General features: G+C 45.3%; 1 protein-coding gene across 1 annotated transcript in view; it reads left to right on the top strand.

The window, feature by feature from the left end:
* The window catches only part of col27a1b (collagen, type XXVII, alpha 1b), a 740056-nt gene that overhangs the window by 687027 nt on the left and 37100 nt on the right, over positions 1–15929 (top strand). Inside the window, exons 46-48 of the mRNA XM_070863596.1 lie at positions 1749–1802; positions 2586–2693; positions 11913–12020. Of these exons, the coding sequence (XP_070719697.1) occupies positions 1749–1802; positions 2586–2693; positions 11913–12020 (270 nt within the window). The remainder of the gene's footprint in view (positions 1–1748; positions 1803–2585; positions 2694–11912; positions 12021–15929) is intronic.

The raw sequence follows: 15929 nt of genomic DNA, 5'->3' as shown, positions 1-15929 counted from the left end.
CACAAATCCATGCTGACTTGGACCTATCATGTCACCTCTTTCCAAATGCGCTGCTATGACATCCTTAATAATTGATTCCATCATTTTACCCACTACCGATGTCAGGCTGACCGGTCTATAATTCCCTGTTTTCTCTCTCCCTCCTTTTTAAAAAAGTGGGGTTACATTGGCTACCCTCCACTCGATAGGAACTGATCCAGATTCAATGGAATGTTGGAAAATGACTGTCAATGCATCCACTATTTCCAAGGCCACCTCCTTAAGTACTCTGGGATGCAGTCCATCAGGCCCTGGGGATTTATCGGCCTTCAATCCCATCAATTTCCCCAACACAATTTCCCGACTAATAAGGATTCCCTCAGTTCCTCCTCCTTACTAGACCCTCTGACCCCTTTTATATCCGGAAGGTTGTTGGTGTCCTCCTTAGTGAATACCGAACCAAAGTACTTGTTCAATTGGTCTGCCATTTCTTTGTTCCTCGTTATGACTTCCCCTGATTCTGACTGCATGGGACCTACGTTTGTCTTTACTAACCTTTTCCTCTTTACATATCTATAGAAACTTTTGCAATCCGTCTTAATGTTCCCTGCAAGCTTCTTCTCGTACTCCATTTTCCCTGCCCTAATCAAACCCTTTGTCCTCCTCTGCTGAGTTCTAAATTTCTCCCAGTCACCGGGCTTCGCTGCTATTTCTGGCCAATTTGTATGCCACTTCCTTGGCTTTAATACTATCCCTGATTTCCCTTGATAGCCATGGTTCAGCCACCTTCCCTTTTTTATTTTTACGCCAGACAGGAATGTACAATTGTTGTAGTTTATCCATGCGGTGTCTAAATGTCTGCCATTGCCCATCCACAGTCAACCCCTTAAGTATCATTCGCCAATCTATCCTAGCCAATTCACGCCTCATACCTTCAAAGTTACCCTTCTTTAAGTTCTGGACCATGGTCTCTGAATTAACTGTTTCATTCTCCATCCTAATGTAGAACTCCACCATATTATGGTCACTCTTCCCCAAGGGGCCTCGCACAACGAGATTGCTAATTAATCCTCTCTCATTACACAACACCCAGTCTAAGATGGCCTCCCCCCTAGTTGGTTCCTCGACATATTGGTCTAGAAAACCATCCCTTATGCACTCCGGGAAATCCTCCTCACCGTATTGCTTCCAGTTTGGTTAGCCCAATTTTGACTGCGCTTTGATTTTGGTTTGGTGCTGACCCTCTAGTGCTCCGTGGTGGGACCGCCGAGCTGTCCCGACAACGGTGAGTGAAGTAATTAATGTATGAGGTAAGTTTGATTGTTTTGTTTTTATTTTAGCGATTTATCCTAATGTGTTTTTTTGTGTGTTTTGTAGCAATTCTTTTTTCCATGGGAGCCTCTGTTGGGGCGCTCCAAGGCCTGCTCTTACGCTGGGGATTTCCAGTTGCTCAGCCAGCCTAGCGCCCCAAAGGAGATGTGGAAGGCCTCCCTTAGCGTTCCGCTCCACACTCTGGGCCCAGCTGCTAAGTTTTATGGCTGCTGACGCAAACTCTGTCCCGCCGCAAACTTTACTGCCTCGCCGCCATTACCGCCTGAAAAATCCTCCATCGGAAAATCCAGCCCAGGAAGCCTTGGCACCGATGGCCACTCTTATGTGTCCCGAACTTCAGGGGAAACAAATGTTAAAGTGTGTTGGTGCTACGTTCTATTGCTCCACTAACACCATAAAGCTAGCGGGGTTCTGTTAACCCTTTCTTTTTTGTTCAGGGGCGAAAAGGAAAAAACGGTTTCCGAGGTATGCAAGGCAGCCAAGGCCCACCAGTAAGTGTTTTTACTGCGCATCTACTTTGATTCATCAATTTAGCAGCTTAACAACACTAACTGCACTTCAACACTATTTAATTGATTACAGTGGGGCTTTGAGATATCCTGACGACCTGACTATACAAGGCTGTACAACTGCAAATATAAATATATCTTTTTTATTTATTCGTTCACGGGATGTGGGCTTCGCTGGCAAGGCTGGCATTTGTTGCCCATCCCTAATTGCCCTCAAGGTGGTGGTGAGCCACCGCAGTCCATGTGGTGCATGTACTCCCACACGGTGCTGACTTTGTCGTAGCGGTTTAGTACAACTGAGTAACCATTTCAAAGGACAGTTAAGAGTCAGCCACATTGTTGTGTGTTTGGAGTCACACATAGGCCAGACCGGGTAAGGACAGCAGATTTCCTTCCCTGAAGGACATGAGTGAACCAGATGGGTTTTTACAACAGTCTGGTAGTTTCATGGCCACCGTTACTGATACTTGTTTCTTTCCAGATGTATTTAATTAATTGAATTTAAATTCCCCCAGCTGCCGTGGTAGGATTTGAACTCACATCTCCGGATCATTACTCCAGGCCTCTGGATTACTAGTCCAGTAACATAACCACTATGCTACCGTACCCTCAATAGTGTAATATTTTACTGTCATTTCTATCGGAACAAAGATGAATATTACGCACGATACATTCTAACACAGTTGTAATTCAGAATATTTTAAAGCTTAACTCATATCATGTTTTAAAGCTTAACTCATATCATGTTTTGTGTTTAATCCTCAGGGTCCTGTTGGGCCCCCAGGTCCAAGGGGTGTTGTTGGCCGACAAGGTCAAGAAGGTGCTCCAGGGTTGGACGGATTTCCCGGACTCAATGGCAAACCAGGAATCCAGGTAAGAAGGGCCTTCTGATAAAGTGATGAAAGCATCTGTGGGACAATCATTTAAGTTAATCATCCCTGACTGAATCTCTGTCCCCAGCAGTAATATTGCACAGCACTATAATTAAATGTGCCACAAGTTTTCGTATTTAAGGAGGGATATACTTGCGTTGGAGACAGTTCAGAGAAAGTTCACGAGGTTGATTCCTTGGTTGAAGGGATTGTCTTATGAGAAAAGGTTGAGCAGGTTGGACCTGCACTCAATGGAATTTAGAAAAATGAGAGGTGATCTCATTGAAACATATAAGATTCTGAGGGGGTTTGACAGGGTAGATGTAGAGAGGATGTTCCCCTCGTGGGGGAATCTAGAACTAGGGGGCAAAGTTTCAGAATAAGGGGTCGCCCATTTAAGACAGAGATGAGCAGAAATTTCTTCTCTCAGTGGGTCGCGAGTCTTTGGAATTCTCTACCTCAGAGAGCTATGGCAGCTGAGTCATTGATTATATTCAAGGCTGAGATAGACAGATTCTTGACTATAGGGGAGTCAAGGGTTATAGGGAACAGGGAGGAAAGTGGAGTTGAGGCCAAGATCAGATCAGCCATGATCTTATTGAATGGTAGAGCAGGCTCGAGCAGCCTTATGGCCTATTCCTGCTCCTATTTCTTATGTTCTTACATGTTCTGTTCTTTACATACAACACTGCGATTGCTAAATATACAGTCCATCAATCTAATCATTGCAATTTAATAAATCGCTGTTCATTAACTTTTTTTCCAATTTAAAAGTAAAGGCTAGCTTCCCAATAGTTCAATTAATAACCCCTGCCCCCGCCCCCCACCTCCCCCCGTGCCAATGTCACTATCCATAAACAAGTCTCCAGCAAACCAAAATCTGTATCCTTTGCCTCCACTCTATTCCAGTTTGCTTAGCCCGGATCTAGCAATTAGCCACAATTGAGGGCAGAGGCAAGTATAGGATGCTATTGTGCTTTCTTTATATATGTAAACTGCTGTTCTGAGATATAATTACAAATAAAGTGGTATACAATAGCAAAGACACATAGGCAAAATACTAGACTGCGTGATATTTATGAGAGAGATGGTCCGAGGAATTAGTCCCATTTTTTAGGTGCTAAATGGCCTACTGAGCCAATATGGCGGGCAAGAGGCCTGCGCACATAATCCCCGGAGGTGCTCCAGCCTGCCATGTTGGGAAAGGAAAAAATAGGTGTCCTTTACCCACACCTGAAGCAGACGTTAGACCCGTTGCATATGTAAATAAGGGACCTAGCGCCTGTTTGAGGTCTCATTTTGTAATGTATTTGCTTAATGGGTTCTTTGCTTAAGAATTCATAGCAACACATTGCTATTAAGAACTAGTTAGTTTATTAACAAAGATTTAACAATCACACTACACATTACCAGTCCATCCACCAAGCTCACAACTGCATACCTCATCGTGGATGAGCTAGACCCAACTGACTTTAAATATATTAAGAGTAAGAGGGTAACTAAAGAAAGGGTAGGGCTTATTAGAGACCATGAGGGTAATCTTTGTGTGGAGGCAGAAGATGTTGGGAGGGTTCTTAACGAATACTTTGCATCTGTTTTCACAAAGGAAAGGGGCAATGCAGATAATGCTATCGAGGAAGAGTGTGATATTCTGGATGAAATAAATATAGAGAGAGAGGAAGTATTAATGGGTTTAGCAGCTTTAAAAGTAGATAAGTCCCCAGGCCCGGATGAAATGCATCCCAGGCTGTTGAGCGAAGTAAAAGAGAAAATAGCAGAGGCCCTGATCATCATTTTCCAGTCCTCTTTGGATTTGGGCATGGTGCCGAAGGATTGGAGGATGCTAATGTAGTACCCTTGTTTAAGAAGGGAGAAAGGGATAGGCTGAGTAATTACAGGCCTGTCAACCTAACCTCAGTGGTGGGAAAATTACTGGAAAAAATCCTGAAAGACAGGATAAATCTGCATTTGGAAAGGCAAGGATTAATTAGGGACAGTCAACACGGATTTGTTAAGGGAAGATCGTGTCTGACTAACCTGATTGAATTTTTTGAGGAGGTAACCATGAGGGTAGGGCGTACGATGTAGTACATATGGACTTTAGCAAAGCTTTTAATAAGGTCCCACATGGTAGACTGGTCATGAAGGTTAAAGCCCATGGGATACAGGGCAAAGTGGCAAGTTGGATCCAAAATTGACTTGGAGGTAGGAAGCAAAGGGTAATAATTGATGGATGTTTTTGTGACTGGAAGGATGTTTCCAGTGGGGTTCTGCAGGGCTCAGTACTGGGACCCTTGCTTTTTGTGGTATATATCAACGATTTAGATTTGAATATAGGGAACATGATTAAGAAGTTTGCAGTTGACACTAAAATTGGCTGTGTGGTTAATAATGCAGAGGAAAGTCATGGGCTGCAGGGGATTCTATTGTAAGGGGAATAGATGGGCGTTTCTGCAACCGCAAACGAGACCCCAAGATGGTATGTTGCCTCCCTGGTGCAAGGGTCAAGGATGTCTCGGAACAGCTGCAGTGCATTCAGGAGGGGGAGGGTGAATAGCCAGCTGTTGTGATGCATATAGGTACCAACGATATAGGTAAAAAATGGGATGAGGTCCTACAAGCTGAATTTAGGGAGCTAGGAGTTAAATTAAAAAGTAGGACCTCAAAGGTAGTAATCTCAAGATTGCTACCAGTGCCATGTGCTAGTCAGAGTAGGAATTGCAGGATAGCTCAGCTAAATACGTGGCTTGAGGAGTGGTGCAAGGGGGAAGGATTCAAATTCCTAGGACTTTGGAACCGGTTCTGGGGGAGGTGGGACCAGTACAAACCGGGAAATCTGCACCTGAGCAGGACCAGAACCGATGTCCTAAGCGGAGTGTTTGCCAGTGCTGTTGGGGAGGGTTTAAACTAACAAGGCAGGGGGGTGGAAATCTATGCAGGGAGGCAGAGGGAAGTAAAAAGGGGGCAGAAGCAAAAGGTAGGAAGGAGAAAAGCAAGAGTGGAGGGCAGAGAAATCAAGGGCAAAAATCAAAAAGGGCCACATTACAACATAATTCTAAAAGGACAAAGAGCGTTAAAAAAACAAGCCTGAAGGCTCTGAGTCTCAATGCGAGGAGCATCCGTAATAAGATGGATGAATTGACTGCGCAGATAGCTGTTAATGGATATAATGAAATTGGGATTACGGAGACATGGCTCCAAGGTAACCAAGGCCCGGAACTCAACATCCAGGGGTATTCAATATTCAGGAAGGACAGACAGGAAGGAAAAGGAGGTGGGGTAGCATTACTGGTTAAAGAGGAGATTAACGCAATAGTAAGGAAGGACATTAGCGTGGATGATGTGAAATCTATATGGATAGAGCTGCGAAACACCAAAGGGCAGAAAACATTAGTGGGAGTTGTGTACAGACCACCAAACAGTAGTAGGGAAGTTGGGAATGCCATCAAACAGGAAATTAGGAACGCATGCAATAAGGGTACAGCAGTTATCATGGGTGACTTTAATCTGCATATTGATTGGGCTAATACTGCGGAGGAGGATTTCCTGGAGTGTATAAGGGATGGTTTTCTAGACCAATATGTCGAGGAACCAACTAGAGAGCAGGCCATCCTAGACTGGGTCTTGTGTAACGAGAGAGGATTAATTAGCAATCTGGTCGTGCAGGGCCCCATGGGGAAGAGTGACCATAACATGGTAGAATTCTTTATTAAGATGGAGAGTGACACAGTTAATTCGGAAACTAGGGTCCTGAACTTAAAGAAAGGAAACTTCGACAGTATGAGACGTGAATTGGCTAGGATAGACTGGAGAATGATACTTAAAGGGTTGATGGTGAATAGGCAATGGCAGACATTTAAATATCACATGGATGAACTTCAACAATTGTACATTCCTGTGTGACGTAAGAATAAAAAAGGGAAGGTGGCTCAACCGTGGCTAACAAGGGAAATTAGGGAAAGTGTTAAATCCAAGGAAGAGGCATATAAATTGGCCAGGAAAAACAGCAAACCTGAGGACTGGGAGAAATTTAGAATTCAGCAGAGGAGGACTAAGGGTTTAACTGGGAGGGGGAAAATAGAGTATGAGAGTAAGCTTGCAGGGAACATAAAAACTGACTGCAAAAGCTTCTATAGATATGTGAAAAGAAAAAAAATAGTGAAGACTAATGTAGGTTCCTTGCAGTCAGAATCAGGTGAATTCATAATGGGAAACAAGGAAATGGCAGACCAATTGAACACATACTTTGGTTCTGTCTTCACTAAGGAAGACACGATTAACCTTCCGAAAATACTAGGGGACCGAGGGTCTAGCGAGAAGGGGGAACTGAGGGAAATCCTTATTAGTCAGGAAATGGTGTTAGGGAAATTGAATGGACTGAAGGCCGATAAATCCCCAGGGCCTGATAGTCTGCATCCCAGAGTACTTAAGGAAGTGGCCCTAGAAATATTGGATGCATTGGTAGTCATTTTCCAACATTCTATAGATTCTGGTTCAGTTCCTATGGATTGGAGGGTAGCTAATGTAACCGCACTTTTTAAAAAAGGAGGGAGAGACAAAACACGGAAATATAGACGGGTTAGCCTGACATCGGTAGTGGAGAAAATATGGGAATCAATTATTAAAGATGAAATAACAGCACATTTGGAAAGCAGTGACAGGATCGGTCCAAGTCAGCATTGATTTATGAAAAAGAAATCATGCTTGTCAAATCTTGTGGAATGTTTTGAGGATGTAACTAGTAGAGTGAATAAGGGAGAACCAGTGGATGTGGTGTATTTGGACTTTCGAAAGGCTTTTGATAAGGTCCCACACAAGAGATTAGTGTGCAAAATTAAGGCACATGATATTGGTGGTAATATATTGACATGGCTAGAGAACTGGTTGGCAGACAGGAAGCAAAGAGTAGGAATAAACGGTTCCTTTTCAGAATGGCAGGCAGTGACTGGTGGGGTGCCGCAGGGTTCAGTGCTGGGACCCCAGCTATTTACAATATACATTAATGATTTAGACGAAGGAATTGAATGTAATATCTCCAAGTTTGCAGATGGCACTAAGCTGGGTGGCAGTGTGAGCTGCGAGGAGGATGCTCAGAGGCTGCAGGAGGACTTGGACAGGTCAGGTGAATGGGCAAATGCATGGCAGATGCAGTATAATGTGGATAAATGTGAGGTTATCCACTTTGGTTGCAAAAACAGGAAGGCAGATTATTATCTGAATGGTGACAGATTAGGAAAAGGGGAGGTGCAACGAGACCTGGGTGTCATGGTACATCAGTCATTGAAGGTAGGCATGCAGGTACAGCAGGCAGTAAAGAAGGCAAATGGCATGCTGGCCTTCATAGTGAGGGGATTTGAGTATAGGAGCAGGGAGGTCTTACTGCAGTTGTACAGGGCCTTGGTGACACCATACCTTGAGTATTGTGTGCAGTTGTGGTCTCCTAATCTGAGGAAGGACATTCTTGCTATTGAGGGAGTGCAACGAAGGTTCACCAGACTGATTCCCGGGATGGCAGGACTGACATATGAAGAAAAACTGGATCGACTAAGCTTCTATTCATTGGAATTTAGAAGGATGAGAGGGGATCTCATAGAAACAAATAAAATTCTGACGGGATTGGACAGGTTAGATGCAGGAAGAATGTTCCCGATGTTGGGGAAGTCCAGAATCAGAGGTCACAGTCTAAGGATAAGAGGTAAGTCATTTAGGACTGAGATGAGAAACTTCTTCACTCAGAGAATTGTGCACCTGTGGAATTCTCTGTACAGAAAGTTGTTGAGGCCAGTTCGTTAGATATATTCAAGGGGTAGTTCGATATGGCCCTTACAGCTAAAGGGATCAAGGGGTATGGAGAGACAGCAGGAACGGGGTACTGAAGTTGCATGATCAGCCATGATCATATTGAATGGTAATGCATGCTCGAAGGGCCAAATGGCCTATTTCTGAACCTACTTTCTATGTTTCTATGATATCAATCTACTGGTCAGATGGGCAGGGCAGTGGCAAATGGAATTTAATTCAGAGAAGTGTGAGGTGATGCACTTTGGGAGGGCTAATAAGGAAAGGGTATACACATTAAGTGGTGGGTCACTTAATAGTGTAGATGAACAAAAGGATCTTGGAGTGCTTGTCCCCAGATCCCTGAAAGTAGCAGGCCAGGTGGATAAGGTGGTTAAGAAGACATACGGAATGCTTGCCTTTATTGGCCTAGGCATAGAATATAAGAGCAGGGAGGTTATGCTTAAATTGTATAATACTTTGGTTAGGCCACAGCTGAAGTATTACGTGCAGTTCTGGTTGCCGTATTATAGGAAGGATGTGATTGCACTAGAGAGGGTGCAGAGGAGATTTACTGTGATGCTGCCTGGAATGGAGGATCTTAGTCATGAGGACAGATTGGATAGGCTGGGTTTGTTCTCATTGGAACAGAGGAGGTTGAGAGGAGACCTCATTGAGGTGTACAAAATATTGAGGGGCCTGGACATAGTGAATAGTAAGGGTCTATTTCCATTGTTGGAGGGGTCTATTATGAGAGGGCATAGTTTTAAGGTGGTTGGTGGAAGGTTTAGAGGGGATTTGAGGGGGTGCTTCTTTACACAGAGGTTTGTGGGGTTCTGGAATTCACTGTCTGGAAGAGTGGTGGATGCAGAAACCCTCACCACTTTTAAGAGATGGTTGGATGGGCACTTAAAGTGCAGTAACCTGCAGGGTTACGGATCTAGAGCTGATAATTGGGATTAGACTGGATGACCATCTGTTGGATGGCGCAGATATAATGATAAGTACTGCAGGGAATAGAAGACGGCCAGGGTGATCTCCTGGACTTGTGTCGATCGCCTGGATGGGTCGGAGAGGAATTTTCCCAGATTTTTTCTCCCTAAATTGGCCTGGGTTTTTATCTGGTTTTTGCCTCTCCCAGGAGATCACATGGCTCCGGTTGGGGTGGAGTGTAAAATGTTTTGTATAAGGGGTGCCGCAGTTGTGGTGAGGCGGATTGATTGGGCTGGGTGCTCTTTGCCTTTCCGTCGTTGTTCATAAGTTTATATGTAACCTTTAGGGCTGCTGACCGAGGGCCGTGTGGCTCTTTGTCGGCCGACACAAACACGATGGGCCGGAATGGCCTCCTTCTTTGCTGTAAATTTCTAAGTTTCTATGACTGGGGTGTTGTTGAGTCTTGTGAACATCACGTGACTGCTAAGCCACTCACAATGCAACAGCTCTACATTTCCTTTGTTGTGAACAAAATAAAACATTAAATCAAGTGCCCCCCTAATTAAAGTGGGGGGGGGACACCAAATACTTTCAAACAAGTGCCCCCTTATTTTTGGGGGGGAGGCTTTTGAGGGCACTAAAAACACAAATTATACAAGTGCCCCCTGGCTAAAAGGGCGGGGGGGGGACACTAAAAACCAGCACAAGAAACAAATTAAACTTTATACATTTAAAATCAAATTAAAATTTGGTTGCCGGGGGTGATGATGCACTCGAGTCCTTCCAGTGCCCACCTCTCGCGGAAGACCGCGAGCAGCAACAGCTCGACAACTATTTTAGTTGCAATCAGTAATCAAGTGCTCCCTGATTAAAGGGGGGGCATACTCCAAAAACTTTTCAAGTGCCCCCTTGTTTTTTTTGGGGTTTTTTGAGGGCACTGAAACACAAATTATACAAGTGCCCCCTGGCTAAAAGGGCGGGTGGGGGGTGGGCACTAAAACTGGCAAATTAAACAAAGTAACATTTAGACTTCAAATCGAATTAAAATGTGGTTGCCGGGTGTGATGATGCACTCCAGTCCCTCCGGCGCCCACCTCTCGCGGAAGGCCGCGATGGCAACAGCTCTACAACTCTTTTGGGGACAAAAAATAAACATTAGTTCAAGTGCCCCCCGATCTGGGGGACACTCCAGACACTTTTCAACTGCCCTTTTTTGGTTTTTTTTTTGGGGGGCTTTAAAAGCATAGGCAACAGCTCTACAAACCTGTGAGCATACTCACAGGTGCATACATTAAACATCTGCAAGATTGATTTGCCTTCAGGCAGCCCACACACTCAGAAACTAGACTTTTTTTTTTACTTTTACTTACCTGAATGTGAAGCCAGGAGGATTAGGAGACCCCGCATTTAATCCCCACCTCCTGATCGCCGCTGCTTCCTGCTCGCCCGATCCAATCCCCAGACCGTACCCCCAATTGACCCCAACATTTCCCGGATCCGGTATCCCCCCCGCCCCCCGCCCCCGCCACAAAATGGGCACGATACATTTCTTGGCCATGGGACCAGTCCCTGAAGGGATCAATATTCTAAAAGCTGCCCTTTTTTGCAATTTTTATGAAAGGCAACAGTTCCTTTGGGCAAAGACAGCTGTTTCTTGCACAAAATGAATCACTCAGTATAAGACATTACACCGAGAATACACGAGCATCCACAGAGCCATATAATCCTTGTCGGGACCAAAGACCAGTAGCCAGGATGGGGTTATTGGTCCCATGGAACCTCTTTGATGTAAAGGTATTTCCTTTGAAACAGTCAAGCAACTAAAATGCTAACAGTGCTTACATCTTGGTCGTGGAATACTGGTAGTGCGTTTCTCACACTCTTTTTCCGTACATGATGTATCTTTCTGCCAAAGCTGCATTGATTGAGAAGTTTAGCATGCAGCCCCACTATCAGAGCACCTTAATCCTAATTCCTGATCGAAAGGAATTTCATTTTTCTACAACGTGACTGTCTGTTGTCTTCTAATTTACATCTAATGAAGAGAGCAGGCTTCCTTTTTAACCCTGGCTACTCGAAATCGTATTCAGGAGGCAAGTTTATAAAGCTGTCAAAATAAGAAGCATATCAGCTCCTACAGTTTTACAAGCAGGGGCCCTGCTTTAGGAAGGATGTCAAGGTTGAGAAGGGGGTGCAGGAGAGATTTACTAACATTACACAGAGGCTGAGAGGCTTTAGTATTGAGAGACTAGAGAAACTGATCATGTTTTCATTAGAACAGAGACGATCTGATCGAGGTGTGCAAAATTTTGACATGAAATGAACACGGGTCCGCACCCTATATCCCTGCGAGAGAGCCTTTATACATTTGTTGGTCTGAGTCTTATTTTCACTGCAGTGAATTATCACACCTTGCGGATTAAGAATCACAGCAGCAGTTTTAGGATGAACAGGCGAGAGTTGGTTTCTCTTGAGGCTTGTTAACATGTTACTTTCCCTCATGCCATAGGGAGAACAGGGAGATGACGGGGGTGTAGGATTGATCGGTGCCTCCGGAGCGCGCGGCCGTGTTGGAGTGCCAGGACTGCCTGGATCTCAGGGACCCCCTGGCTTTAAGGTGAGCAGGTTCGAGGCTTCCTGGGTCACAACTCGGTGGCCTGAAGCAGTCATGTACAGCAACTCGACGACTGGAAAGACGAAGGTAGTTCTTCACAGGTGATCTGTCCACACAATACAGGGATGGAGCATGGTCTCACTAACAACTGAAAAAGTGTGTCACTCAAGTGAAGCAAACAGTAATACTCGGGAGTGAATTCTCATTCTACCGGGAGTTAGTTTCTTATGTAAGATATTACCGTATATTGCATATTGCCAATGATGCTTTGAAAGCCATTGTAACTTTCTACTTTTTCAAGTCTCATCTGGGCTCAGTGGCAGCACTCTGAGTAAGAACATTGTGGGTTCAAGCCCCACTACCGATTTAAGCATATAACCTAGGCTGATACCTCAGTGCGGAACGTGCTGCTTCAATGAAACATTAAACCAAGGCTGTTTGTCAGACTTTGCTGTGTGAAAATTGGCTGCCATGTTTGCTCAGGCAGGCAGTCCCTCGAATCAAGGATGACTTGCTTTCACGCCAATAAGAGATTCGTTCACAGGTGTTTCAATGAAGGACCTAATATTCTAGGTCCTGAACTACATCCTGAAGGGTGGAAGATGCCTGTGCGTGGATTTTTTTTAACGTGTGGTGGCCGTTGCACACCAGCCACCACACGGGCTTGACAGAGCTCGGTCTTGGTCCAGTGGCAAGGGTTATCCAAGAAGACTGGAGACCTGCTCTGCTGCATGGACCTAATGCGCACACATATCGTAGTGTGGGCTGGCCTGTGCTGCCCCTGGGCTCCTGGCCCTGAACTCACACTTCTCCTGGGCCCCAATCACGTCCCTCTACAGTCTCTCGCTGCTCCTTCGCCCCGATCTCGCCGCTCCTGCTGTATCTGCCCACGCTCCAATCACCGACCTGGATGACGTCACTTTTCGCTGCCGTCGCCCTCCTGCACCAGCTCGCGCTGTTCCTTGGAGTGGCATGCCTCCACGCTGCTCCCGAGGCCACTTGCCATCCCTTTTATGGCCCCGACCTGCCGCTGGTGTTCTCATGCAGGAGGTCCTGACCTGCCGCTGGTGTTCTCACACAGGTCTGGGCCTCCACATTGCTCCCGAGGCATCCACGCCGCTCCTTTTTATGGCCCCAACCTAGGATGTTTGCCTAGATAACAACAGAGATTACACTTCAACAGCACGTCATTGGCTGTGGAATGCTATGGGACGTCCCCAAGTCCTATATAAATCATAGGATGGTTACAGCACAGAAGGAGGCCATTTGGCCCATTGAGCCCGTGCCAGCTCTCTGCAAGAGCACTTCAGCCAGTCCCACTCCCCCGCCCATTCCCAGGGCCAAGCCAACTATGTCCATTAAAAGGTTACGTGATTGATTTAGTCTCTAAAAATTGCTAAATTGCTTGGAGCCAAACCATTTTAGGTCTCCTGGCAGCATTTATACTTTGCATTGAGTATATTCAAGACAGAGATCGATAGATATTTGGATATTAAAGGATATGGGGACAGTGCAGGAAAGTGGAGTTGAGGTAGAAGATCAGCCATGATCTTATTAAATGGCCAAGCAGGCTCGAGGGGCCAAATGTCCTACTCCTGCTCCTAATTCTTATGTTCTTATATATTGTACCACCTGGTCCATTGCTCAACAATTCCTTGAGGTCCTAATTATAGTCAAATTAGGATGGGTTAAAGGGATGGGTTAACACAGTTACTACAGGTTTTTAAGAGCTGAAAGGACTCGAACCCCTTGTGAGTTAGTAGTTAGCGCCTCCTCCTGGTTGAGTCAGCTTCCTACTGATGCTGTTAATGGCATCTGGTAGTCTTCAGTTCACTGCGGTAATATGTCTGTCCATGACCTCTTTCTAATTCACACTTTCTCATGGACATGATCTAACTTAAACATTTCTTCAAAATTTGGAATCAATTTATTTCATAACCCAATAAACCTGTCACAATTTTCCAGATCAGCCAAAAACTCCAGCCTCTCAAGTTTGGGAAAAATGAATCTAAAAAATTGATATACCTTCTCAATTAAGCTTCTGCAAAAAAAACAGTTACCCCTTAATTAATGTTTATTGGTGCGTGTGAAAGATTGTTTTGTATTTATGAGACCTCCTCTGCCAGCTTCCAACCATTTCATAAAATCCTACCCCTTCGGGCAAATCTGTCAATTAGAATCTAAAGCTGAACATATGCTCATGACAGGCAGCAATTATCCAGGCACTTCAACCTGCCAAAAGAATATTTAACCTTCTTCCAAAATTGGGTAAGCAAAATGAGTTGGAAAAATAGCATGGATTAAAGGCACTCTGTTCGAAATGATCTGCAGACACAATTGTTGAAAATAAATGATGAAATAAATTGAATAATGTACCAAGCAAATATTGCAACCTTACAAAGACCATGCTTGCCTCAGTCTAACAGGCTGCACTGCCAATCCAAAGGTCGACTGCAGTACTTAGATGCACAACCAGACTGCAGGGTGGTGGGCCTTTAGCCCCTTCAGAAGCAGTCATCCTGTTAATTTGTGTGTCAGATATGACTCCGTGGGTAGTGCACTCGCCCCTGAGTCAGATGGTTGTGGGCCCCACTCCAGGGACTTGAGCACAAAGTGCAGTGCTGAGGGAGTGCTGCACTGTTGGAGATGCCGTCTTTCGGATGAGACGTTAAACCAAAACCCCGTCTGCCCCCTCAGGTGAACGTAAAAGATCCCATGGCACTAATCCGAAGAAGAGCCGGGGAGTTATCCCCAGTGTCCCTCAATCAACATAACAAAAACAGATTATCTGATCATTATCACATTGCTGTTTGTGGGAGTTTGCTGTGTGCAAAATTGGTTGCCACGTTTCCCACATTATAACAGTGACTGCACTACCATGTACAGTAGACACCTCAAGTTGCTGGAGAAATATCATCAACGTTGTCTCCACAAGATCCTACAAATCCCCTGGGAGGACAGGCGCACCAACATCAGCGTCCTCGTCCAGGCTAACATCCCCAGCATTGAAGCACTGACCACACTCGATCAGCTCCGCTGGGCAGGCCACATAGTTCGCATGCCAGACACGAGACTCGCAAAGCAAATGCTCTACTTGGAGCTCCTTCACGGCAAATGAGCCAAAGGTGGGCAGCGGAAACACTACAAGGACACCCTCAAAGCCTCCCTGATAAAGTGCAACATCCCCTGGGAGTCCCTGGCCAAAGACCGCCCTAAGTGGAGGAAGTACATCCGAGAAGGCACTGAGCACCTCGAGTCTCAACGCCAAGAGCATGCATAAATCAAGCGCAGGCAGCGGAAAGAGCGTGCGGCAAACCAGTCCCACCCTCCCCTTCCCTCAACGACTGTCTGTCCCACCTATGACAGAGTCTGTGGCTCTTGTATTGGACTGTTCAGCCACCAAAGAACTTACTTCAGGAGTGGAAGCAAGTCGTCCTCGATTCCAAGGGACTGCCTATGATGATGATGACACTCCAAAAGTACTTAATTGGCTGTAAAGCGTTTTGAGACGTCCAGTGGTCATGAAAGGCACTGTATAAATCCAAGTCTTTCAGTCTTTAACTGCACTGCCTGTTTTGGTACCGAGCCGTAAAAGCAGGTCTTTGTCACGTCTGTCCATGGTCTGTGCTGTATCAGAGTGATACAACTGGTCAGGTTTGAGAAGTGTAGTAGGAAAGACTTGGGGGAGAGATTTTAAGGCCTCCCAACATGGTAGCTTTGCCATTTTTTCATGCTTCCATGTGGTTGTGGGTTTTTTTCCCTCTCCCTTCCCTGTTCTTTTTGAATGCCGTTCATGTGTAATGTCTTCCAGTTCTGATCCAGGGTCCATATCCAAAACATCAACTTGCCAGTTCTTTCCGCTGAGGGTTTCCAGCATTTTCTGTTTTTGTAATCGTACCCTTTCTATCCGTA

The sequence above is a fragment of the Pristiophorus japonicus genome, chromosome 20 (assembly GCF_044704955.1).
Source record: "Pristiophorus japonicus isolate sPriJap1 chromosome 20, sPriJap1.hap1, whole genome shotgun sequence".
NCBI classification, from domain to species: domain Eukaryota; kingdom Metazoa; phylum Chordata; class Chondrichthyes; family Pristiophoridae; genus Pristiophorus; species Pristiophorus japonicus.
The sequence above is the reverse complement of the archived record's forward strand: the minus strand, read 5'-3'. Positions and strand labels throughout refer to the sequence as shown.